General features: G+C 48.7%; 1 protein-coding gene across 7 annotated transcripts in view; it reads right to left on the reverse strand.

Annotated features, from left to right (window-relative positions):
- The window catches only part of KMT2D (lysine methyltransferase 2D), a 610,975-nt gene that overhangs the window by 135,116 nt on the left and 450,118 nt on the right, over window positions 1-25,741 (reverse strand). For all 7 annotated transcript variants that reach the window (XM_029594656.1, XM_029594657.1, XM_029594655.1 and 4 more), the window contains one exon: window positions 4,568-4,721. In XM_029594656.1, the coding sequence (XP_029450516.1) occupies window positions 4,568-4,721 (154 nt within the window). The remainder of the gene's footprint in view (window positions 1-4,567; window positions 4,722-25,741) is intronic.

Raw genomic sequence — 25,741 nt, forward strand, 5'->3', positions numbered from 1 at the left:
ACAGATCAAGCGGATTCTCCAAATCTCCCTTTCCTCCAGTGGGCGGGACTTTGGACTGATCTGTGGTACTACAGGAACGAAAATTAGCAGGTAAGAACCAATTTTCCTTTCCCTGCATGTACCCAGATCAGTCCAGACTCCTGGGATGTATCAAAGCTTCCCTAAATGGGGTGGGACTGTGTGAGACCTGCTCGAAGTACACTTTCACCAAAGCCCATGGCCTCTGGGGCCTGAACATCCAAATGGTAATGCCTGGCGCAAGGGTGTAATAATTTCCAAGCAGCCGCCCTACAGATCTCTTGGGGCAAAGCTTGCTGACACTTGGCCGAGAAGGCTGCCTGAGAACGGGTGGAATGAGCCCTTAGCCCCTCCAGGACGGGGAGACCCTGACAGATATAAGCGGAGCTAATTGCCTGTCAACCACTGCGCAATTGTGGCTCTTGATGCCTTATGACCCTATTTTGCACCATACCATAGCACAAAAAGATAATCTGACAAGCGGAAGCTTTTTGTGACCTTCAGATACTGCAACAATGTACGCTTTACATCCAAACATCGCAACTCTTTTGCCTGAGGTGACGCAGAATCCAAACTTGGGAAGGACAGGAGCTCCACTGACTGATTTCAGTAGAATGACACCACCACCTTTGGCAGAAAGGAAGGGACCATCTTCAAGGAGATTCCCAAATCCAAAAATCTCAAAAAAGGCTCCCTACATGACAAGGCCTGAAGCTCCAAGATTCTGCGAGCCAAACAAATTGCCACCAAGAAAATCACCTTCAAAGTGAGATCCTTCATATTAGCTAGTTTTAGAGGTTCGAACGGCACCGCACACATGCTCTTAAGGACTATGTTAAGGCTCCAGGAAGGACAAGGGTTCTGAACCAGAGGACGTAAATGCTTTGCTCCTTGGAGAAAATGCACCACATCTGGATGTGCAGCTAAAGACACCCCTTGAACCTTACCTCAAAGACAGCCCAAAGCCGCCACTGAACCCTGAAGGAATTAAAAGGATCAACCCTTTACCAAACCCTTCTACAAAGACCAGAATATGTGCCACAGAGGCTCGCATAGGATCCACCCCTTGCCCTGTACACCAGGCCTCAAAAACTCTCCATACCCTCACATATGCCAAGGAGGTGGAAGTCTAACTAGACTGCAAGAGATTAGTGATGACCCCTTCCGAATAACACTTATTCCTTAATCGCTCCCTCTAAAAAGCCAAGCCACTAGAAAAAAAGCAAACCACTGATCTGAAAATAAGGGGCCTTGACGTAGGAGATTCGGCATATGAGCTAGCCACAACGGACCATCCATCTCTAGGTTGATCAAGTCCGCAAACCACGGATGCTTCGGCCATCCTGGTGCAACAAAGATCACGTCGCCTGGATGGACCTTTATGTGTTGCAAGACTTTGCCCACCAGCGGCCTAGGTGGAAACACATACAGAAGGATGTCTGTCGGCCAAGGCAGAACTAAGGCATCTACCCTTTCTACTCCTCATTCCCTTCTTCGATTGAGGAACCACGGGGCCTTGGCATTGCGGAAAGTCGCCATTAGATCCAGGCACAGCGAGCCCCATCTGCGACTGGTGAGGCACATTGCTTCCTCTGACAGCTCCCACTCTCCAGGGTCCAGCTGTTGTCGGCTCAGAAAATACTCTTGCACGTTGTCTGTGCCCACTATGTGAGAGGCTAATAGCGCTAGATGTTGCTCTGCCCAGCTGATTAGATCCCATGCTTTCTGAGCCACTGCCCAACTCTTGGTTCCACCCTGTCAGTTGATGTAAGCCACCATCATCGCACTGTCCAACAAGACTCTCACCGGCTTCCCCTTCACCAAGGGCAGAAATGTCTGTAGAGACAAACGTACAGTTCTCGTTTCTAAGTGATTGATGGACCACAAGGCTTCCTTTGTCGACCACTGCCCTGTACGGCCTGCTCCTGACACACCGCTCCCCATCCGATGAGACTGGCATCGGTGGTGATGTTCGTCCAAGACCAGGATTTCTAGGTCCACACCTTGTCTCAACCTGTCCAGAAGGAGCCACCATGAGAAATTGGTCATGGCACATTCCGTAAGCGGAAGCTGAAACTGCTCTGGCAACAGGTCCCAGCGGGATAATAAAGCTGACTGTAGAGGTCTCATATGAGCAAACGCCCATGGAACCAACTCCAAGGTGGAAGCCATAGACCCGAGAACATGCAAGTAATCCCAGACCTTGGGTACCTGCTCTTCGGTGAGAAATACCTTCTCCGTCTTGGTATCAAAATGTGCCCCCAGGAATTCAAAAATCTGGGAAGGGGAAAGATGACTTTTGGGCAGATTGACTATCCATCCCAATGATCTCAGGCACTGGAGGACTAAGCCCACTGCCTGCCAGCAAAAGATTTCTGACTTTGCTCGAATAAGCCAGTCATCAAGATAGGGGTGAGCCAAGACCCATCCTTCCTGAGCGCCGCAGCCATCATGATCATCACCCTGGTGAAGGTCTTGGGTGCTGTCGCCAGACCAAAAGGCAGGGTGCAAAACTGAAAATGTTCTCCCAGAACAATGAAATTCAGGTATCTCTGATGATCGGGCTGGATTCCTATGTGCAAGTATGCTTCGGTTAAATCCAGAGATGCCAGGTACTCTCCCTTGTGCACAGAGGCAAATTACTGAATACAGTTTCCTTTCGAAACAGAGGAACCATTAGAGCCACGTTCATCTTTTTTAAATAGAGGATTGAGTGGAATGTGCCCTCCTTCTTGGGGACTATGAAATAAATGGAATAGCGGTCTGTCCCCTGCTCCTCAAGGGGAACAAGAACTATGGCTCCCAGCATGCAAAGATGACAAGACGGTTTCCCGCACTGCTAGCTTCTTTTCCTCGTAAGTACATGGGGAGACTATGAACTAATCTCTTAGCAGCCGAGCAAATTCTAAAGCATAACCTTGTTTTACCATGCATAAGACCCACTAGTCTGACATGATCTTGGCCCACTCCTCGTAAATCAGAGCCAACTGGTCCCATGTCATTGGAATCGAGGAGTGGACCAGCTGCGCCTCACTGGGCAGATTTGGCTCCACCATCACCCTGGGAGGAGCCATCTCTACCCGGCTTTCGCCCTCGAAAGGACTGGTTCCAGGATGGTTGCCTACCCGAGAACTGATACTCTGCTTCTATAGCCTTGGAGGTCTCCGCGGCGGTCATCAGTGCTGAGGGGCCTGGGACTCACCAGATCCTCAGAGCCCCCTCACCCTAGGAGGACCTGGCCCTTTTTGCTGGCCTTGGGCGCACTGAAGCCCCCTGCTCAGCTTTATGCTGGCCCGCGGCTTTCCTGGTCTTATAAGCTTTATGCAATAAAAGGACAAAAATCGGAGGAAAAGGTAGAAGAGGCATCTGAGTCCTTCAGGGGATCCTCCTCACCTCCTAAGTGAGGCCCCTCAGTATCTTGACCTCCCTGGAGGTCCTAGGCACAGGGGGTAAAGGAGGAGGGAAACCCCCTCCCCGGCCTGCAAGGCAGCCACGAATGTGGACAAATGGCTACTGTTCCCGCGCTTAGCAGGAAGGGGGTCATCCACAGGCTGCCGCACCAGTGAGAGCCTCCTAGGCTTGCGGTGCCTGGCCAAAGTCACTGCCACCCGAAGTGCCCTCCCCATCGAAGAGGCACCGGGAGCATCAGCCATCGCACGAGAGACATGCACACGTCTCTACAATTGGCATAACACGAACCGCGTGGCATGAAACCTGTCGCTGAGCCACGACCACTGAGAAGCTGCTGGAGGAACGGGAAATAAAAACTGAACCGCCCGAATGCCTAAAAGGGAGAATCAGGGGTAAATCGTACTGTCCTACGGCCACCTCTGTTTACACCTCTGTTTACTCCCTTCTCCTTTTGATTCATTATTTTATTTTATTTTTTTTAAAGAAAACTTTAATCAAACACTTCCCTTGAAAGAAGAATGGCTGCAGGCTCAGTCCATCCTTCAGGGCGAGGGAACCAGGACCCCAGTTTTCTGTCCTATCCAGAGATGAAGGACAGAGCAATAAAGGGTCCCTGTCCCCCTGTAAGTCTGCCTCAAAGACCAGTGGGAGGGATGACCCCACCAGGACCTAACAACCCCTTGGGAGGCAAGCACTCCTAGATCTTCTAGTCTTTTTTTTTAAGCTCAGATTGCAGGCTTTGCACCTCCACCATCTGATGGAGACAGAGAAATACTGAGGGACTGCAGGTGGCACCTCGTGTTATGTAGCAGTGTCAGTAAAACTTTGTCTGTCTTCATCTGCTGAAGGGGAGGCAAAACCAAGGAGTCTGGACTGATCTGGGTACGTTTTATGATTATGAGGCTAGTTCTATAATCCAGTAGTTATAATACACTGCTAATGAGCTTGGAGATCCTGGTAACTATCCTAACCACACCCCTTAAAGCCTGTTAAAAACACAACTCAATCTCCCCTATGCACAGAACATAACCGCTTGGGGAAAAGACGACTGCGTACCCATGTGATCTCCTTGCTCTGAGACAGCCAGGAGTCTCCTCCCACTCCTATCACGATAGAACAAGATGCACATCGGTCTTACCTTTTTGTCCCTCTCGATCTTTAGCTTCAGTTGCATCCTTCTGTGCTTCATTCAACTCTTCTGATGTCACACCATTCACCATCTTCTGCTGGACAGAGGGAGGTGGGGTTGGGGGGAGGGAGGAGGGAGGGGTTGGGGGGTTGCTCAAGTTGTTCTTTGGAAAAGAATAAAAAGAAAAAAGATAATTCAATCAGCTTCTACAGGACCTGCGAGAGCAGCATGGCAGAATGCAACATGGTGAAGGGGGAGGTTGGCCCAGTGTCAGCAGCAGGAGAGAACAAGGCAACCCAATACTGTATGAGGCACTCCTTTTCGGCAGTGTAAGAGAAAGCTACATTGCTCATCTTTAACAGGTGTTTTCCATATAAAGCAAGATAAAATCATCTACACAAGTAGATGCTATCTTACTGGCAAGCTAAATTTCAACTCAAAGGGGAAGCGGGATGGACTGTATGGCCGATTTATCCTGCTGTCTATGAAAGAGTACCTGTTAAACGTGAGCAACTTCACTTTCTCTGTGGACAAGCAGAATAAAGCCAGTCACAAAAGTGGGGATTCCCAAGTTTAGGGTTGAATATGATTAGTTTATTTTGCAACACAGCAAACCATTGCAACCTGTATTTAAGGGAAGAGATGAAGGAATTAAATAAGCTTTGGGAAACTACTGGTTCAAAACTGCTCTCATGCCAGGAAGCATTTTTGAAAATGGAGTCTGTTGTAAACATCTCTTGAGAAAGGAACTGGTGAAAAACAGACCTTTTAAAAAGATTAGAACTGTCTAACCGCCATATCATACTTTTGATGAGAGATTTGGATATTTTCACTTTGTGTGATAATGGCTGAAGATGCTGGTTCAATTGAAACATCACTTGCCACTCAGTCTGATTCATGAAGAGGTGAGCAAAGACTTATTTCTGGCTTATTTAGAGTTAAATTTGTATCAAAGTCTTCTGCACTTTGATACAGCAGAAAGTGGAGTTCCCTGTACGTACCCTGATCAGTCCAGACACCTGGGTTGTGACTCCGCACCAGCAGATGGGGACAGAGCAAAACTCGTCGGGCTCCCTACATATAGTAAGGTGCCACCCACAGCCCCTCAGTCTTTCTCTGTCTCCAGCAGATGGGGCAGGTCCACCCACAGTCTCTGAGATCCCTGGATAGGGTTTTGTTTAGTTAGTCAGGGATAGTAAAAAAAAAAAAAAAAAAAGCCGGGACTTTGTTTTCTCAGCGGCGCCGTTTGCTTATTCTCTCTCTCTTCCTCGGTCTCGCTCGGGAGCTTCGCGGGAGGGGGGCGATTTTCTTGTTTTTATTTTGGTCTTCTCTTCTGCCGGAGGGCACCGTCGGGGCCGGGGATGCCGAGGGGGACGGCCTGCCGCGCGTGCGGCTCAGTGCGTGCGCGGGTTTCGCGCGACGGCGTTTGTACTAATTGCGTCTCCGGCGGTGAGGGACCGTCGGAGGGCAGTCGGGGAGGCCGCCCTCGGGCGGCACGATCGCCGCGCAAGCCGAAGTTAGTGTGGCTGACCCGTTCCCGCTGAGCCCAAAATGGCCACTGGGAACGGTGGCCATTTTGGAATCAGTCAGAGCTGCCACGAGGAGGGCCGTCAGTAATGGCGGCCAGCCTCCCCCGCTTTCGCCGCAACAATGAGCCCCCGGGGGGGCTGAGCTCTACGGGGGACCAGAATATGGAGGAGGCCTCTTCAGACTCGGAGGCCTCGTTCTCGGTGGATTTTTCCTTATTACTACGAAAGCTCCTGAAGTACAAGAGTTCCAGGAGGAAGTCCGGGAAGTCCAAGGCTTCGGGGGGCTCGGAGGGGTCTTTGCAGCCCCGGAAGAGGACAGCGCGGGATAGGTCTCAGAAAGACCCACCGAAGGAAAAGTGGCGGCCGCGGGGAGCACCGCAGGACTTGGACACGGAGTCCACCTCCTCAGAGGAGGGGGAGGTGTCCTCAGGGGCCCCAGGAGGGGCTGAGGGACACGAGGATGAGGGGCCAGTCCCGCCGGGCGCCGGCAAGGGGACACAGGCGGCGGATGGCGATGACCCAAAAGTGGTACGCCTGTTTAGAAGAGATGAACTCTCGCCCCTCATCCCGGCTATTCTCAAGGAGCTGGGAGTGGAGGCCCCGCCGGTAGAATCGTGGCAGGGGGCCAATAGGGACCCGGTGTTACTGGGCCTGGCAGGGCCACCGGTGGCTTTCCCTTTTCACTTCTCGGCGTCCAATATCCTATTCCGGGAATGGGATACCCCTGAGCTGGGCCTGAAGGTGAGTAAGGCCATGGACAAGCTGTATCCACTACCAGAGGAGGTCTTGGAGCTTCTTCGCCTCCCTAGGGTGGACGCGGCGGTGTCGAAGAGATCTACGATTCCCATCACAGGCGCCACTGCGCTCAAAGATATTCAGGATAGAAAACTGGAGGTGCAGCTGAAGAAAGTTTTTGAGGTCTCCGCCCTGGGGGTCCGGGCGGCCATTTGCAGTAATTTTGCGCTGCGAGCTGGGCTGCGTTGGGCCCAGAATCTCCAGGCGAACGCGGGCCTCTCCGAAGGGGAGTCTGAGCAGGCGGATTTCCTGGAAGCTGTAATTGCGTATAGTGCGGATGCTATGCATGATTTGCTGCGGACGTCGGCCAGGGCCATGGTGTCAGCGGTCTCCGCTCGCCGTCTCCTCTGGCTTCGCAACTGGGCGGCTGATGGATCCTCCAAGGCTCACCTTGGCTCGCTGCCATTCAAGGGGAAATTGCTGTTTGGGAAAGAGCTGGACGACCTGATGCAATCCCTAGGAGAGAACAGAGCGTTTAAGTTACCAGAGGACAGACCCAGGCCTAGGGTCTCCTTCTCCACGAGGACTCGTTTTCGGAATAACAGGCGTCAGCGGCCGCAGAGATCGTCCGGATCCGGGTCCTCCTATCGGTCCGGGTCCTCCAGGTCTTCCTCGTAGTCTCAGTCCTTTCGTGGGAAAAAGTTCGGAAGACAAGGTGGTCCCTTGTCGGGTTCGGGGGCCAAGGCGGCCCAATGAAACGAGGGAGGTCCATTCCTTGCGGCAGCCTCAGGATCTTGTGCCAAACGTGGGGGCAAGACTGGCGCTATTTGTCAAGGAATGGACCAAGATAACATCGGACCAGTGGGTCCTCGACGTGATAAGTCACGGTTACGCTTTAGATTTTGTACGTCTCCCAGCGGACAAGTTCCTCGTCTCACCCTGCAAGAGGTTCGACAAGCGCTCGGCGGTACGAGCGACTCTGCGCCGGCTGGAAGCGCTGGGCGCCATCACTCCCGTACCCCCCAGGCAACATTGCAAGGGAAGGTGCTCCATCTACTTCGTGGTGCCAAAAAAGGAGGGTACGTTCCGACCAATTTTAGATCTAAAAGGGGTCAACCGGTGTCTGCGCGTCCCACGCTTCAAAATGGAAACTATTCGATCGGTGGTGGCCGCGGTGCGGCCGGGCGAGTTTCTGGCCTCCTTGGACCTGACGGAGGCGTACTTGCACATCGGAATTCAGCCGTGTTATCACAAGTTCCTGCGGTTTTGCATCATGGGCAGACACTATCAGTTCAGGGCTCTTCCCTTCGGTCTCGCCACGGCTCCTCGCACCTTCACCAAGGTCATGGTGGTGGTGGCGGCTCAACTCAGACGGGAGGGTCTACTGGTACACCCTTACTTGGACGATTGGCTTATCCAAGCCAAAGCAAAGAAATTGAAGTGCCCCTTTAACCCCTCGATCATCTAACGGTCCAACTGACTCCCTCGCAGGCTTTTTGCTTCGGATATATTTTTTAAAGTTTTTATTGTGAGCTTTTGCCTCCACGGCCAACTTCTTTTCAAATTCTCTCTTAGCCTGTCTTATCAATGTCTAACATTTAACTTGCCATCGCTTATGTATTATCCTATTTTCTTCTGTTGGATATCCTTCTTCCAATTTTTGAATGAAGATCTTTTGGCTAAAATAGCCTCTTTCACATCCCCTTTTAACCATGCCGGTAATCATTTTGCCTTCCTTCCACCTTTCTTAATGTGTGAAATACATTTGGACTGTGCTTCTAGGATAGAATTTTTTTTTTAAACAATGTCCTTGCCTCTTGCACACTTTTTACCTTTGTAGCTGCTCCTTTCAGTTTTTTTCTATTTTTCTGATTTTATCAAAGTTTAGCACTAGAGCCATGGATTTGCTTACTGTCCCCCTTCCAGTCATTAATTCAAATTTGAACATATTATGATCACTATTGACAAGCGGCCCCACCACCGTTACCTCTCTCACCAAATCCTGTGCTCCACTGAGAATTAGATCTAAAATTGCTCCCTCTCTCGTCGGTTCCTGAACAAATTGCTCCCAACAACTGTCATTTATTCCATCCAGGAACTTTATCTCTCTAGCATTTACCCAGTCAATATTGGGGTAATTAAAATCTCCTATTACTACTGCGCTACGAATTTGGTTAGCTTCCCTAATTTTTCTTAGCATTTCACTGTTTGTCTCATCATCTTGGCCAGGTGGACAGTAGTATACTCCTATCACTATACACTTCCCCAGCACACAAGGGATTTCTACCCATAAAGATTCGATTGTGCATTTAGTCTCATGCAGGACGTTTATCCTGCTGGACTCTATGCCATCCCAGACAAAGTGCCACACCGACTCGCGGATGCTCCTCTCTGTCATTGCGATATAATTTGTATCCCGGTATAGCACTGTCCCATTGGTTATCCTTCTTTCACCATGTCTCTAGGATGCCAATTATGTCTATGTCATCATTCACTGCTATACATTGTAATTCTCTCAATCTTACTTCTTAGACTTCTGGCATTAGCATACAAACATTTCAAAGTTTGTTTTTTGTTTGTATTTTCATTCTGCTTTTTAATTGATAGGGATAAATTAGAATTTATTTATTTTTTTTTTAGCTCAGGTGAGTTTTTAGTTACATGCACTTGGACTACTTTTCTTATTATTGGAACCTCAGTGTTGGGATGCCTTAATTCTAATGCATCATTATTACCCTTTGAAGATACCTCCCCTCTTAACCATGCACTGCTGAGCGACTGTTGGCTTTCCCCTTTGTTCTAGTTTAAAAGCTGCTCTGTCTCCTTTTTAAAGGTTAGCGCCAGCAGTCTGGTTCCACCCTGGTTAAGGTGGAACCCATCCCTTAGGAAGAGACTCCCCCTACCCCAAAAGGTTCCCCAGTTCCTTACAAAACTGAATCTTTCTTCCTTGCACCATCGTCTCATCCACACATTGAGACTCCGGAGCTCTGCCTGCCTCTGGGGACCTGCGCGTGGAACAGGGAGTATTTCAGAAAATGCTACCCTGGAGGTTCTGGATTTAAGCTTTCTACCTAAGAGCCTAAATTTGGCTTCCAGAACTTCCCTCCCACATTTTCCTATGTCGTTGGTGCCCACATGTACCATGACAGCCCGCTCCTCCCCAGCACTGTCTAAAAATCCTATCTAGGTGATGCATGAGGTCCGCCATCTTCGCACCAGATAGACATGTTACCAGGCGATCTTCACGCCCACCAGACACACAGCTGTCTACATTCCTAATAATCGAATCACCAGCTATGATTGCCGACAGTAGCCCTTGGAGAGACATCCTCAGTGCGAAAGGACAATGCATCACCTGAAGAGCAGGTCCTTGCTACAGGATCCTTTCCTGCTGCACCAGGTTGATGCTCTCCGATCATGAGACCTTCTTCCTCCCAGGCAACACCAGGGCTGCCAGTCTGAAGTTGGGACTTGGTTACTATGTCCCTGAAGATCTCATCTATATACCTCTTTGTCTGCCTTAGCTCCTCTAGGTCTGCCACTCTAGCCTCCAGAGATCGGACTCGTTTTCTGAGAGACAGGAGCTCTTTGCATCGGATGCACATATACAACTTCTCACCAGCGGGTAAAAAATCATACATGTGACACACTATGCAAAAGACTGGGAGGCCCCCCCCCCCCTCTTGCTGCTGGACTGCTACCTTCATCTCAAATTTGTTCAGTTCCTAGTTAAGTTTTAGGTTGCTATGGAGTAGGAATGCATCTAATTAGCGTCCTTTAAATGTATTAGTGAATTCACTATATGTCTGGTAGTGGCCTACAAACTCTCAATGAAGTGTGGGGAATTCGTGAAGTTAAAAGGCTGATTTATTTTATTTTTTTTTAGTGTGAAAGTGGCACCTGCTTATAAATTAAAGGATGAGCTAGGGATGGGAGGGTTGGGAAATACAAACACACTAGCTTCTGTTTATTAGCTGCCTTACTGACTATTAAAAGCACAAACACACTAAAAAATATATCCCAATAGTTTACTTCTCCCCTAATACTTAAAAAAAACAAAACAAAAAAAAACAAACAATTTCCTGAGCAAAGCTTACTGATTCCTTTCAGGCACCAGCAAGGTGATCCTCTCTTCTCAGTGCTCCCACTGGATTGCCCAACTAATTCATTCTGAACTTTTTCTTCACATATTTGTTGAGATTCCTGAGATCGAAGAAGAGTTGGAGACCAGCTGTCTTTTGGAATCAGAAGTGTTTATTTTATTTATTTAAAAACTTTTCTATACCGTCGTTTAGTAATGTACCATCACAATGGTTTACATTTAGGCACGAAATATGTTTGGTTTCTAGGTTATCCATAGTGTGCCAATATTTATGGTTACACAGATCAATAATAAACTCTAAATGAGAAGTGGGATGAGGTTACCATTTATATGATTGTCAGGATAATCATATATGTGTATACTGTTTTCATTTAATATTTAATTATGATTAAAATAAAATAATTCTACTTTTTATATATAGGTGACTTTCAGCTGGATTTATTTGTTGTTATTCAACGTTCTCAATGTGAAATGCTTTTTTGAAAAGCCAAGTTTTTAGGCTTTTCTTGAAGAGTTTTAATTCTTTCATTAGTCTTAGTTCAAGTGGTAATGTGTTCCATAATAATGGTCCTGCCAAAGATAGTGCTCTCTCTCTAACTTGGGTCAACTTTGCTGTTTTGACTGAGGGTATGGTTAGCAGTGCGGGATACACCCGAGGGAGTCCTCTGTAGAGATGGTAATGGTCCACGAAGCGGGGTAAACAAGAGAGGTCCTCAGTAGAACAGGAAGTAGTCCGCAGAGTGGGGTACTCACGAAAAGAGTAGCAATGGTTCCAGGGAAGCTCTGAAGAATGGGGCAGGCAGTAGTCCCAAGAGTTAGGCCCTCCGAGGAGCGGATAGCCAAGACGTGGAGAGGGCCCCCGAGGAGCGGTTACCCGAGACGTCTTACGCCAGGAAGCAGGAACTGGAACGCAGGGTCCTCTGACAGCGAGGCGGATTTAGCAAGGAGGGATCTCTTTGCCAAGTTGTCTGTAGGCAGGGCCAGCTGGTTTAAATATCCTGGAGGGATGACGTCATCCGGAGGGGACACCCCCGAGATTCCCGCCATGATGTGCTTAAGACTTGCCCGCGCACGCCTAAGGGATTCCAACAGTAAGATGGCGGTCGGCGGCATCCGTGCCACCCTGGGAGGCCTGGGAGCGGTAGGCAGGTCGTCGGCAGCTAGCGGAGGCTGCCAGCTGCCGACGACCCCATGGAGTCATGGAAGTGAAGAAAGAGGTGAGCAACAGCAGTCATAACAGTCTGTGACCGATGGGCGTAACAGTATTCCTCAGAATCAAATAGTCTAAGTTATCTTCTACTTTATTGAGAAGGAAATGACACCTGTGCTCAGCCCGCACTAAATCATGGTGCTGAGCATACGAGGACTGCTTTTACAGTTTTTGCAAAGCTGAAGGTGATTTCTTCTTGACCCTGAGGTTGAAGCCTGAGGGGACTCCAAAAATTCCTGAAGCACATATGTCACGACTCAAGATGAATGAAACCTTGGGGCTATTGGATTGACGCAGCACAGCACTGCTTAGGCTCCAATAAGTAGCAGCTGACTGGGTCCAGAATTGTCAGCAGGCAGGAATGGGCAGGGGTCAGCAAAGGCAGGATTCAGGGCTGATGGCAGGCAGCAGGGGTGTCAGGGACAATGCACAACACCACAAGTAGACTGGACCACAGCAGCTCAGGTACTCACCGAGGGAACTCAGCCTCCTTTAATTTCAGTGTATCAGTGATGGCATCAGTCTGTGCCACAAGTCGTCCTGGAGGCTGGGCCTATAATACCAGTGAGTGCTGCGTGGCCTTAGTCTAGGCCACAGGATGTAGCCCTGAAGCAGGATGCTGGCAACGCCGCTAGAACATCATCGCTGGGCACATGGCACTATGCCGGGGCCAGGTCTGCAAGGTACAGGATGCCTATTGGGATGTAGCAGCCTGGGGTTGGTGGCATGTTTCTTGACTTTCTGGCCCTTGAGGACATGCATGAGCAGATGGTGCAATTTAAGTACACCATAAGAGCCCAGACACCTAACACACTGATCATACTGGGTTTGTCAAAGACATTTTCCAGGTGCAATGAGGACATCTCTTGAAGCCTAGCATCTCCAGTATCATGAAGAGGACCAAAGATAGGTCAAACTCAATTGTGGAAAATTGAAATGTTATCTAAGCTATTCTACCTTTTTTTTCGAAGACTTGCAAACCAAAAAAAAAAAGAAATTACTGAGTAAAACAGAAAATAAGAAACAAATTAGAAAAGTTTAAGAACATAAGAAATTGCCAGGCTGGGTCAGACCAAGGGTCCATCAAGCCCAGCATCCTGATTCCAACAGAGGCCAAACCAGGCCACAAGAACCTGGCAAACAGTGAAGAAAGAAGACTGAGGCGACTTGCATAGGAAGGTTTCATGCATTCTAAGACCTTCTTGGTCTTTCTGAGCTCTGAGAATGCTTCTTCCATCTTGGCACTATAGGATAGCATTGCCCACTTGCATGGCTGACTTTATCTTTCTTGTTCATGGTGCAAGATTGATTTCACCTATACAAGCTGGTAACATTGAAGCCCATGTAATAAAACAAAGTAAAAAAATGCATACTAAAATTTATAGGAAATTGGTTCCTACCTGTTGATTTTTTGTTCCTGTAGTACCACAGATCAGTCCAGACAAGTGGGTTTATGTATCCCTACCAGCAGATGGAGGCAGAGAATGAAACGTTTCAGGCACTGCTACATAACTAAGAATACCACCTGCAGTCCTCTCAGTACTGACCTGTACCCAAGACAAGATGTCTAAATTAACAAACCCCAATAAACTGTGGGTGAGCAGAGACTCAAAGTTGGAACCCTCTTGTCTCAAAACAAAGAACATATTAAACTATGTGCATTTCCCATAAATCTGAATATGTTACATACCATCTCAGCCACATCCAGAAGCAAGGAAGTCTTTCGAAAGAAGGGTCGTTCTCTGGACTGACCTATGGTACTACAGGATCGAAAATTAGCAGGTAAGAACCAATTTTCCTTTCCTGTGCGTACCTGAGATCAGTATGGACAAATGGGATGTACCCAAGCCCCCTATGCTGGGTGGGAACTCTAAAGACCCGTGCGCAACACACTTTCCCCAAAAGATGCCTCCTCTGGCACCCACACATCCAAGCAGTAATGTTTGGTAAAAAAAGTGTGAAGAGAAGACCACGTCGCAGCCCAACAAATCTCCTGTGGAGAAATCAGCTGACACACTGCCCAGGAAGTTATCTGTGCCCTAACGGAATGCGCTCTCAACCCTCAGGCACAGACTGGACTTTACAGATGTAAGCCGAAGTTATCACATCTTTCAACCATCTTGCAGTTGTGCCCTTGGAAGCCTTATTCCCCTTCCTGGCTCCTTACCAGGACAGATATCTGTCACCATAAGGTATGGCAACAGAATTCGCCGCACATCCAATAAGTGAAGCTCCCTTGCTATAGGAGCCTCCGGAGACAAATTTGGAAAGGCAGAAAGCTCAACCGTCTGGTTAAGATAAAAAGAGGAAATCACCTTTGGCAAAAAAGGAACCGTACGCAATGACACCCCATCCTTCAAAAGGCGCAGGAAAGGGTCCCTACAGGACAATGCTTGCCGCGCCGATATCCTTCTAGCTGAACAGATAGCCACCAGGAAAACAGCCTTCAGGGTTAAATCCTTTAAGGAGGCCCTTCTAATTGGCTCACTGGGAGGACCACACAGCACCCGAACCACCAAATTAAGATTCCAGGCTGGACAAATCTTCCAGACCGAAGGATGCAGATGCTTTTCCCCCTTGAGGAATCGAACCACATCCGGATGAGACACCAATGGTCTTCCCTGAACCCCAGCTCAAAGGGACCCTAAGGCTGTCACCTGAACCCGAAGGGAATAACAGTCCAGTCCCTTAGACAAGCCGCTTTGCAAACAAGCCAACACCTGCGGAATGTTGACCTTTAAAGGTTCTACCTTGTTGGGAAAGCACTACGATTCAAACACCCTCCAAATCTGGACAAAAGCCAACGACATACTGAAGCAAAATTGTAATTACAGGCTCCAAGTACCTCTTCAAGCGGACTCGTTGCCTCTCAAAAGCCAAGCTGCTAAACAAATGCGATCCGCTCGATCTGAAAATATGGGTTCCTGCCACAACCACCCTGGAAGATGGTCCAAATGAACGGAACAGTCTACCACCAGACGAATCAGATCTGCAAACCACGGCCAACGTGACCACTCAGGCACCACCAGAATCACCCTGCCTGGATGAAGCTCGATGCGCCATAGCACCCAACCTATGAGAAGCCACGGGAGAAACATACAGCAACAGATTTGTCGGCCACGGCTGAACGAAAGCATCGATGCCCTCTGAACCGACCTCCCACCTGTGACTGAAAAACCAGTCTTGCATTTCCTGGAATCACCATGAGGTCCAACGCCGGCCTGCCCCACCTGGCCTGAACCAAGGCGAAGACCTCTGCTGACAACTCTCATTCCCCCAGATCCAGACGTTGTCTGCTGAGATAATCCGCTTGCACGATGTCCACTCCAGCTACATGGGACGCAGCCAATCCCATCAAATGGTTCTCCGCTCAAACAACTCTTGCGCCTCCAGTGCCACCAGACGACTTCGTTCCACCCTGATGAGTGATATATGCCACCGTCGGCGCATTGTCCGAGAACACTCGCACCGACTTCCCTTGAATGAGCGGGAGAAATGCCAGCAAGGCCTTGCAAACTGCTCTAGTTTCCAAACAATTGATGGACCTGGATGCCTCTTCTAGCGACTACTGATCCTGGGCCGATTTCCCATGACAAATTGTCCTCCAACTTGTGAGGCTGGTGTCCGTGGTCACCACCACCCAGTCGGGAACGTCCAGATCCATGCCTTTCTCCAGACTGTACTGAGACAGCCACTACGAGAGCCTGGACCTGGCATCCTCTGGAAGCAGTAAAGGAAGCTGAAATTCCTCCGAAAGAAGATTCCAACAGGATAACAGAGCCCTCTGCAGAGGTTACATATGATCAAAGGCCCATGGAACCAATTCCAGCGTAGAAGCCATGGAACCCAAGATCTGTAAATAATCCCAGACTCTGGGAACCAAAAGTCGCAGCAGACGAAGGATCTGATTCTGCAACTTAACTACTCTCTCCAGTCAGAAAAACCTTCCCTTTCCAGGTATCGAAGTGCGCCCCCACATATTCCAATGACTGGGCCGGCTCCAAATAACTCTTCATCAGATTAGTTACCCAGCCCAAAAAATCTAGGAGCTGCAGGACCCGCAGCAAATGAGCGACAACATTCCCGACTTCGCCGGTACTAGCCAATCATCCAGGTAAGGGTGCACCAGGATACCTTCCATCCTGAGCGCCACCGCCACTACCACCATCACCTTTGTGAACGTCTGCAGCACTGTCGCTTATTCAAAAGGAAGGGGGTGAAATTGGAAATGTTCCCCAGAACAGTGGTGAGTTCCATAACTGCTCTGGAATTTGCACCCGAGTCATCCACCTCCTGAGAGAGGAGCAGGCATGAACGAGCTACCAGGGCACAACAAGAAGCAATCTGTAAGGTCATTGCTGTTTAAGGATGGACTCCATCCGCCTATTGTGTGCATCCTTTAAGCGAACAACTAGCCCAGTGGAGGGAAGAGCAGCCTTAGAGACTGTACAGACCAGTGCATCCACTTTAGGGAAACGCAAACGTTCTCTCGCAACTGGATACAGTAGGTATAGCGCTTCTAATGCTTGTCCACCATTAAAACTTGCTTCTGGGGCATCCCCCATTCCAGGTCCTGCATAGCTTCCAGTACTGGAAAGTAGCAAGACACTTTCCTTAGGGAAATCAGACTGGGATTCTTCTCTGGTTCAGTCAGTGTCTTCCCCAGGAACTCCCAGCATCTTCAGGGTCTGGGAAACCAGGGCCAGCAATTCGTCTCTATGGAAAAACCATAAAATGGTCCAATATGGTTCTAAACCAGGGGGAGATTTCCCCATCTTCAAGGAAACTGGATCTTCTTTGTCCAAGCCGTCCAGGTTCCTGCCAGGGATACCCTTGGTGAGTCAAGGCATACCTCAAGGTCTGCTAATAGGACTGGGAGAGGGAGGGCTTACTGGCAGATGTCCCATCCAAACAGGGGCAAATGAGGTAGCAGACTGCGCCTGTATGAAGGCTTGACGACCTTGAAAGAATTCCACCCAAGAGAAGGCAGCCGGGACCATGTCTAGCTGCCACTAAATTTCCCTCTTCCATGGATGACCCAGTCCAGGTTATTCAGATCCAGGTTACTTCCGGTTAAGGCTGTGGCTGAGCTATCCTCTGAATGGGAGAAGCCGGGCTTAGCAAAGTCTGGGGAGGCCAATGCTCCCTGGGCTTCCTCACAGTGCTAACAAACAAGAATCTAGGTCAGACAGTGCACCCCTAATATGACAAGCAGTACAGAGAGAAAGGTGCTTGTGTTTCTTTGCTGCCGGGGACACTGGCGACACTAACTGCGTGTTCAGATGGTTTGTGCTTAAAATTTTATGCAACAGATTTTGGGCACCTATGCAGGTCGCAGCAAGGTGAACGCACAGCCTGTCTGCCTGGCTTTATTTATATTCTGCACATATGTACACACATGACGTTATGCACACAGTGCATGCGCAGAGCCGACACAAACTGCGAGTACAGAGGCTCTATGGTGGGCAATAAAGGCACAAAAATGCACGCAAGATGGCACTGCTGCGGCCTACCACACAGTATGCCAACCAAGCCTAAAGCAGGGCCTAGCCGACTACGGGCCCGCTCAACCCGCTCAGAAGCCCACTTTCCCTTACTTCAACGGGATCAGGAATGACGTCAGTATGGCACACTGAGCAAGGAGACCGGAGGAAGTCCTACCGAAACCCCTCAAATGTCTCTGAATCGGGAGGAACATTTTTTTTTTTAAACACTTACCTGGTTTCAGCGCTTACTGGCTGAGTACAGAGAGGGTCTCCGGCTACAGGGGCAGAGGGCTTTGACCGTCACCACCGTGCTTGGCTTCCTGCACCCGCTGCCTTTCAGCTGCTTCAGCAGCAAAGTCCACGCCAGGAACAGGCTACCGGACCAAGGCACACCTCTGAGGGATCTTGGAAATCCCCTCAGGAATTCTCAACTGGGGGAGCGACCTTTAGGTATCACCACAGGAGAGCAGGGCTCCATCTTTTCTCCAATTTAAAAGTAGAGTTTCTTCTTCCAAAAGGTACAGCGATCCCCATAGGGAAAGCATGTATGCATCTGCTGGAGACAGAGATACTGAAAGGCTGAGGTCACTAGGGGTGACGTCAGCTTTGAAACCTGACTCAGTCTCCATCTGCTGGCAGGGGAGCATAAACCCATTGGTCCTGAGTCCATCTGGCTACATGCTAGGAAAGAACCAATTTTTCCTTTCTTATCCCCCAGAACAATCCAGATGATCAGAATGTACTAAAGCTTCCCTAACCTGGGTGGGAACCTCAAAGACCTGCTCGCAGCACACTCTTACCAACTACTGCAAAGACTAGAGCCTGAACATCCAGCCTATAATACTTGGCAAGTGTGCAAAGACGACCAAGGTATCACCTTGCAGATCGCCTGCAATGCATCAACTAACAATCAGCCCTAAGATGCTGCTTGTGCCTAGCAGAAAGAACTCAAAGGCCTAACCGGGACCCATAGCCCCTTGCAAATGTAGACAGACACTATTGTCTTCTTAAACCATCTTGCAAGATATGCCTTCGATGCCTTGTCCCACTTGTTGCAACTAATGAACACATATACCTTCAAGTATCTCAGAAAAGTGGTGCAAATATTAAAAATGTGAAATTCTCTGGAGTGGGGAGAAGAAGAGTAACTTCATACAGCCAGCAATTCCATGGCTTGACAAATGGAAAGAAGAAACCACCTTCAGTAAAAAAAAATAAAAAAAATAAAAAAAAATGGTACCAGTCAAATGGAGACCCTAATCTCCATAAAGTGCAGGAAGAGATCCCTACATGACAAGGCCTGCAATTCTGGACTCTGCCTCACAAATAGCCACTAAAAGAAAGGTCCTTCAAAGACAACCTTTTCAATGGCTCAAAAGGGGGGCTTACACAGAATCCTCGAAACCAAGTTAAGATTCCATAGCAGGTTAACCTAGCAAACCTCTGGATGCAAACGCTGTACCTTCTCAAGATATCTTACTACATCTAGATGTGACAGCAGTGATGCTCCTTGCTCTTTCCCTATATAATAAGCCAATGCTGCAACCTGCACCTTAAGAGAGTTTAGGGCTAGACCCTTATTCAACCCCCTCTGCAGGCAGGGCAATCCCTGTCTCCTGATATCAGGACCCAAACACTCTTTAAACACATACAGACGCCAAAGAGCTTGAGGGCTTCCTAACCTAAAGCAAGGTTATGACGACTTTTTCCAAATAACCCATAAACCTCAACCTTCTCCTTTCAAAAGCCAGGCTGCGAGACAAAGGTGGTCCACCTGCTCCAAGAAAAGAAGACCCTGACATAACCATTTGAGAATATGACAGAGTCTTAAGGAACCATCCAACTGAAGAATCACTAACAGGCCAATGCTTTACCGTGCGCTGGCTGCAGCCCACGGGTTAACCTGCAATTGGACACGCATTTTGGATGCGGGTCCATATCCCCCCGATGCAAGACGGGGGTTAGGGCGTCCAAACCGCTCATAGGAAATAGCACTCATCACATACAAATGCATGTTGATGAGGCTATTATCGATTCTCCCTCCATGCTCACATTTTTACTCTCAAAAATTAACACCAGCTCCAGAGCATTAAGTCTTGAGGGGCCCAAAAAGTGTACAGAAAAGCAGAACACACTGGTTTTCTGTACTTTCTCTGACTTAATATCATGGCAATATCAAGTCAGAACATAAGAACATGCCATATTGAGTCAGAGCAAGGGTCCATAAAGCCCCAGCATCCTGTCTCCAACAGTGGCCAATCCAGGCCATAAGAACCTGACAAGTTCCCAAAAACTAAGTCTATACCATGTTACTGTTGCTAGTAATAGCAGTGGCTATTTTCTAAGTCAACTTAATTAATAGCAGGTAATGGACTTCTCCTCCAAGAACTTATCCATTCCTTTTTTGAACCCAGCTACACTAACTGCACTAATCACATCCCCTGGCAACAAATTCCAGGGTTTAATTGTGCATTGAGTGAAAAAGCAGAGTTGCTTACCTGTAACAGGTGTTCTCACAGGACAGCAGGATGTTAGTCCTCACATATGGGTGACATCATCAGGATAGAGCCCAATCACGGAATACTTTTGTAAAAGTTTCTAGAACTTTGACTGGCACCTACTGGGCATGCCCAGCATGACACTAACCCTGCATCCAGCAGGGGTCTCCCTTCAGTCTTATGTATAGTAAAAAGAGTGTGCGAAAAATAAAATAAATCTCAAGCGTATCAAACTCCGCGGGGTGGCGGGTGGGTTTCGTGAGGACTAACATCCTGCTGTCCTGTGAGAACACCTGTTACAGGTAAGCAACTCTGCTTTCCCACAGGACAAGCAGGATGGTAGTCCTCACATATGGGTGAACAACAAGCTGAGGAGGCCTGCGCATGTACCAAAAACACCGAAAGACGTGCAACAGGGACAACAGGGTGGTTCTTTGGATAACGGGCAGCCTGAAATTCCCAGCAGGCTGTAGGACGGAAGTTGGGTATTAAGCTGAGAATAGATTGCGCAGAACAGACTGGCCAAAGATAGAATTTTGTGTGCCAGCCTTGTCCAGGCAATAATGGGCTGCAAATGTATGGAGAGAACTCCTCGTCGCAGCCTTACAGATATCAGTAAGAGGTACCGAATGAAGGTGTGCTACTGACGTTGCCATTGCTCTAATGGAGTGCGCTTTAATGCATCCCTGCAGTGGAAGGCCTGCTTGTTGGTAGCAGAAGGAAATACAGTCCGCCAGTCAGGAGGACAGGGTCAGCTTGCCCACCGGGATTCCCAGCTTAAGTTTATCAAAGGAGACAAAGAGCTGGATGGACTTCCTATGGCCTGCAGTGCGTTCCAAATGAAAAGCCAGCGCACATTTGCAGTCCAAGGAATGCAGAGCCCGCTCACCAGGAAGTGAGTGAGGTTTTGGAAAGAAAGTAGGCAGAACTATGAGTTGATTAAATGAAACTCAGATACTTCTTTTGGTAGAAATTTAGGATGAGTTTGAAGGACCACCCGATCATGAAGAAATTTTGTGTAAGGGGGGTAAGTAACCAGCGCCTGTAGCTCACTGATCCTGTGAGCAGACGTCAACGCAAAAAAGAAAAGGACCTTTCAGGTGAGATGCTGTAACTCGCAGGAATGCAGAGGCTCAAACGGAGGTTTCAAGAGTTGCGCTAATACCACATTAAGGTCTCAAGCAGGGGCCAGAGAGGGGGCTTGAGGTGAAGCAAGCCCTTCATGAATTGCACTACTAAGGGTTGTGTCGAAATAGAGACATCTTCTGTACCCTTATGGAAGGTGGACACCGCACTGACATGTACCCTTAATGGAGGAAGTTTGTAGACCCGATTCTGAGAGGTACCAGAGGTAGTCCAAAAACTTCGTTGTGGGGCAGGTAAAAGGATCCAACTCCTTTGAAGTGCACCATAATGAAAATCTTTTCCACTTAGAATGATAAGATCTTCTAGTAGAAGGTTTTCGTGAAGCTACCAGGATCTGGGATACAGCGTCCGAGAGATTGAGTGGCTGCAGAATTAACCTTTCAACATCTAAGCTGTCAGTGACAAGGCCTGAAGGTTGGGGTGGCACAAATGTCCGTTCCCTGAGAATCGAGGATGGATCCGTGCCTAGGGGAATCTGCAGATGCACTGAGAGGTCCTGAAGGATGGGAAACCATGCCTGTCACGGCCAGTAAGGGGCAATGAGAATCATTAGGCCCTTGTCTCTGCGTAGCTTCACGAGAGTCTTGCTGATGATAGAAAGTGGTGGGTAGGCATAGAGGAGGCCCCTCACCCAGGATAGGGCGAACACATCCTGAGGTGGAACTTGGCAACTGCGATGTAGGAGCAGAAGTTGTCCACCTTGCAACTGTGCAGCGATGCGAAGAGGTCGATGCTCGGATACCCCCACTTCTGAAATATCCAGTCTGCCACCACAGGGTTGAGGGACCACTCGTGGGGCTGAAATTCTAGACAGAGATTGTCCACTAGAACATTATCCACACCTACTAGGTAGGTCGCTCTCAGAAGCATGGTGTGAGATAGAGCAAAAGCCCAAATTTGTGCTACCTCCTGACTTAGGAGGTAGGACCCGGTCCCTCCCTGCTTGTTGACGTACCACATTGCTACCTGGTTGTGAATCAGGATTGTTTTGTTGGACAAACCAATCCCGAAATGCGGAGAGAGCATATCTGATCGCTTGGAGCTCCAGAAAATGTATTTGATGTTGCGACTCCTCTGCTGATCAGGTTCCCTGAGTCTGCAGGTGATTGACATGTGCTCCCCACCCTAGAGTGGAAGCATCGGTTGTTAAGATCATCTGAGGTTCTGGAGCTTGAAATGGTAGCCCTTGGAGCAGGTGGGACTCCTGGATCCACCACGTCAGTGAGAGGCGAAGCTGCCTGGTGATATGGACAATGCTGGACATTGAATGATGTGCCTGTGACCACTGGGACTTTAATGTCCACTGCATTACTCTCATGGCCAGACGAGCCATTGGGGTAACATGGACCGAGGACGCCATATGTCAGTCACAGTAAGTCGAGTACCTGACGAGCCGTCGTGGTTTGGCAAGACTGTATAGTCTGCGCCAGCAACGCCAGTGTGTGAGCTCGGTCCCTGGTAAGAAAAGCCTTTGATTGGATCGTTTCGAGATACGCTCTGATAAAGGAGAGGAACTGAGATGGAATTAGGTGAGACTTCTGATAATTGATTAGAAATCAAGGATAGTAGTAGCCGTACTGTAAGATGGAGGGCGTGAAGAACTCCTTCCGATGACTGAGCTCTCAGCAACCAGTCGTCCAGATAAGGATAGACGTGAGTGCCCAGTTTTCTTAAGTATGCAGCTACGACTGTCAGGCATTTCGTGAAGACTCGAGGGGCTGATGCAAGGCCGAATGGAAGTACCAGTACTGGAAATGTTTGTCTCCGACAAGGAAACGGAGGTACTTTCTGTGAGACAGGGTAATTGCGATGTGCATGTACGCTTCTTTTAGGTCTAGAGAGCAAAGCCAATCCCCTTGTCAAAGAAGTGGAAGTAAAGACCCCAAGGTTACCATCCGAAACTTCTCTTTCCGAAGATACTTGTTTAGAGCCCGAAGGTCTAATATCAGGCAAATGCCTCCCGTCTTTTTTGGAATTAAAAAGTATCGGAAGTAGAAGCAGTCTCCCCTCTGGGCAAGAGGAACTGGTTCTATGGCATTTGCTTGCAGAAGGGAAGTTACTTCCTCCTGCATATGATGATAGTGGTCGGAAGAGGTCCACCCCAGCCGAGGTGGAGTGTCCAACGGGACGGAGAGGAAGTTTAGATGGTAACCTTGAGCTATGACCGACTGAATCCACCGGTCTGTGGTGATCTTTAGCCACATGGTGGTGAAATGGCATAGCCGGCCACCGACAGGCAGATATGGCAGAGGGGGATGATCTTCGCTCCCGAGCTGAAAGTCAAAATCCCACAGCAGGATTAGGCTGGGCAGGAGGTTGAGCTTTCTGAGTCCGCAGCTGGCGTGGTGCAGGCTTTTGGAATGGACGGGACGGATGAGCCCGTGCGGATGGGGGATAATATCTCCGGGCTTTGTATGCTGTTTGTTTAGCCTCTCGTCTAAACGGGTGCTTGGAGGGAGCCGAAAATTCAGCATGAGCGGCCAAGAGCTGACGGAGTGTTTCGTTGTGGTCCTTCAGTTGGGCTACCATCTCCTGGAATTTTTCACCAAAGAGGTAATCCCCTGTGCAGGGGAAGTCAGCCAAATGATTTTGTACCTCTGGGCGGAGATCCGAAGACTTCAGCCAAGCCCAATGCCGAGTGCTGATGCCGGCCACTGATAATCGGGAGGCCATATCAAAGACATCACACGCTGATCTGACCTCATGTTTTCCAGCGTCTAAGCCTTTTCTAATGATAGAGTTCAGCTGATCTGGGAGGGACTCACCAAAGTCCTGTAGTGTTTAAACAGGTTTCGGTTGTACTGTGTCATATATAATTGATACGATGCAATAGGTGAGATGACACAGTACAACCGAAACCTGTTTAAACACTACAGGACTTTGGTGAGTCCCTCCCAGAGCAGAAACTTCTGCTCCTTCCCAGGTGGTGCTGAGGAATGAGGCTTCAGACGCTTGGCTCTCTTCTGTGAATCAACTTTCGAAACATTTGAGCCTACGTCATCTCTGGAGATAGAAAACATTCTCAAGAAGCTCAAACCATCCTCTCATCCATCAGACCAGATACCTTCAAATCTACTCATTTCCATCCCTAAAACCATCGCTAAGCCCATTGCTGAAATCATAAATTTCTCCCAGACTCTCTAAAGCTTGCCATTCTCAAACCCCTTTTAAAAAATCCAAACTTATCTGCAGCCGATCCTGCAAACTTCCGTCCTATAGCCAAACTCCTGGAAAAAATAGTCAACAAGCAACTCACAGAATACCTTGAGGAACACAAAATCCTCACCCCTTCTCAGTTCGGTTTCCGCAAATCTCTGAACACCGAATCCCTATTAATCTCACTAACAGATACCATCCTCCTGAGCCTAGAAAATAGACAACCGTTTCTCCTCGATCTTTTAGATCTATCGGCGGCCTTTGACATAGTGAACCACTCGATACTCCTAGATCGTCTAGCAGAAATAGGCATCACTGGAGCTGCTCTTAGCTGGTTTAAATCTTTCCTAAGCCTCAGGTTGTTCAAGGTCAGAATTAACAACAAAGAATACCACCCGGTCAGCTCCACCCTGGGAGTCCCTCAAGGATCATCTCTCTCCCCACCTCTTTTCAACATCTACCTACTCCCGCTCTGTAACTTACTTGCCAATCTCAAGCTAACCCACTATATCTACGCCGATGACGTTCAAATACTCATCCCGATCAAGGAGTCCCTCAACCAAGACCCTCAGCTTCTGGAATAGCTGCCTTCAGTCAATCAACCACCTTCTCACCAGCCTCAACTTAGTACTAAACACCAACAAGACGGAGATCCTCATCTCCCAGGACGACAGCTACGGCCCAACCAACATTCCACCTACATCTCAAGTAAGTTTCTCCAACCAAGTGAGAGACCTGGGTGTTATCCTGGACAACCACCTAAACCTTAAAAATTTGTCAACAATACCACAAAGGAATGTTTCTTTAAATTACAAGTCCTAAAAAAGCTGAGACCCCTTCTCCACTTTCAGGATTACCGCATAGTACTCCAATCAATCATCTTTTCAAAAATAGACTATTACAACTCCCTCCTTCTCGGACTCCCAGCCAACTACATCAGACCCCTGCAGATGGTACAGAACTCGGCCGCTAGGATTCTGACCAACACCAACAAAAGAGATCACATTTCCCCTATCCTTCGGAACCTTCACCGGACGAAGTGGCACAGATGGCATCGTGGACATCACTGGTTTCCTCAGTGCGGGCACTCCCGAAGGTCCCGGAATGGGCTCCGGCATCGACGCGTCCTTTTCCCCCGATGAGAGCGGGATGGGCGTCAATGGAGCCATGGGATTGGTGATTTCCTCGGTGCCCCCGGCAGGGCATACTGGGTCAGAGCAAGGGTCCATTAAGCCCAACATCCTGTCTCCAACAGTGGCCAATCCAGGCCATAAGAACCTGACAAGTTCCCAAAAACTAAGTCTATATCATGTTACTGTTG

This window comes from Rhinatrema bivittatum, chromosome 3 (assembly GCF_901001135.1).
Source record: "Rhinatrema bivittatum chromosome 3, aRhiBiv1.1, whole genome shotgun sequence".
Lineage (NCBI taxonomy): Eukaryota > Metazoa > Chordata > Amphibia > Gymnophiona > Rhinatrematidae > Rhinatrema > Rhinatrema bivittatum.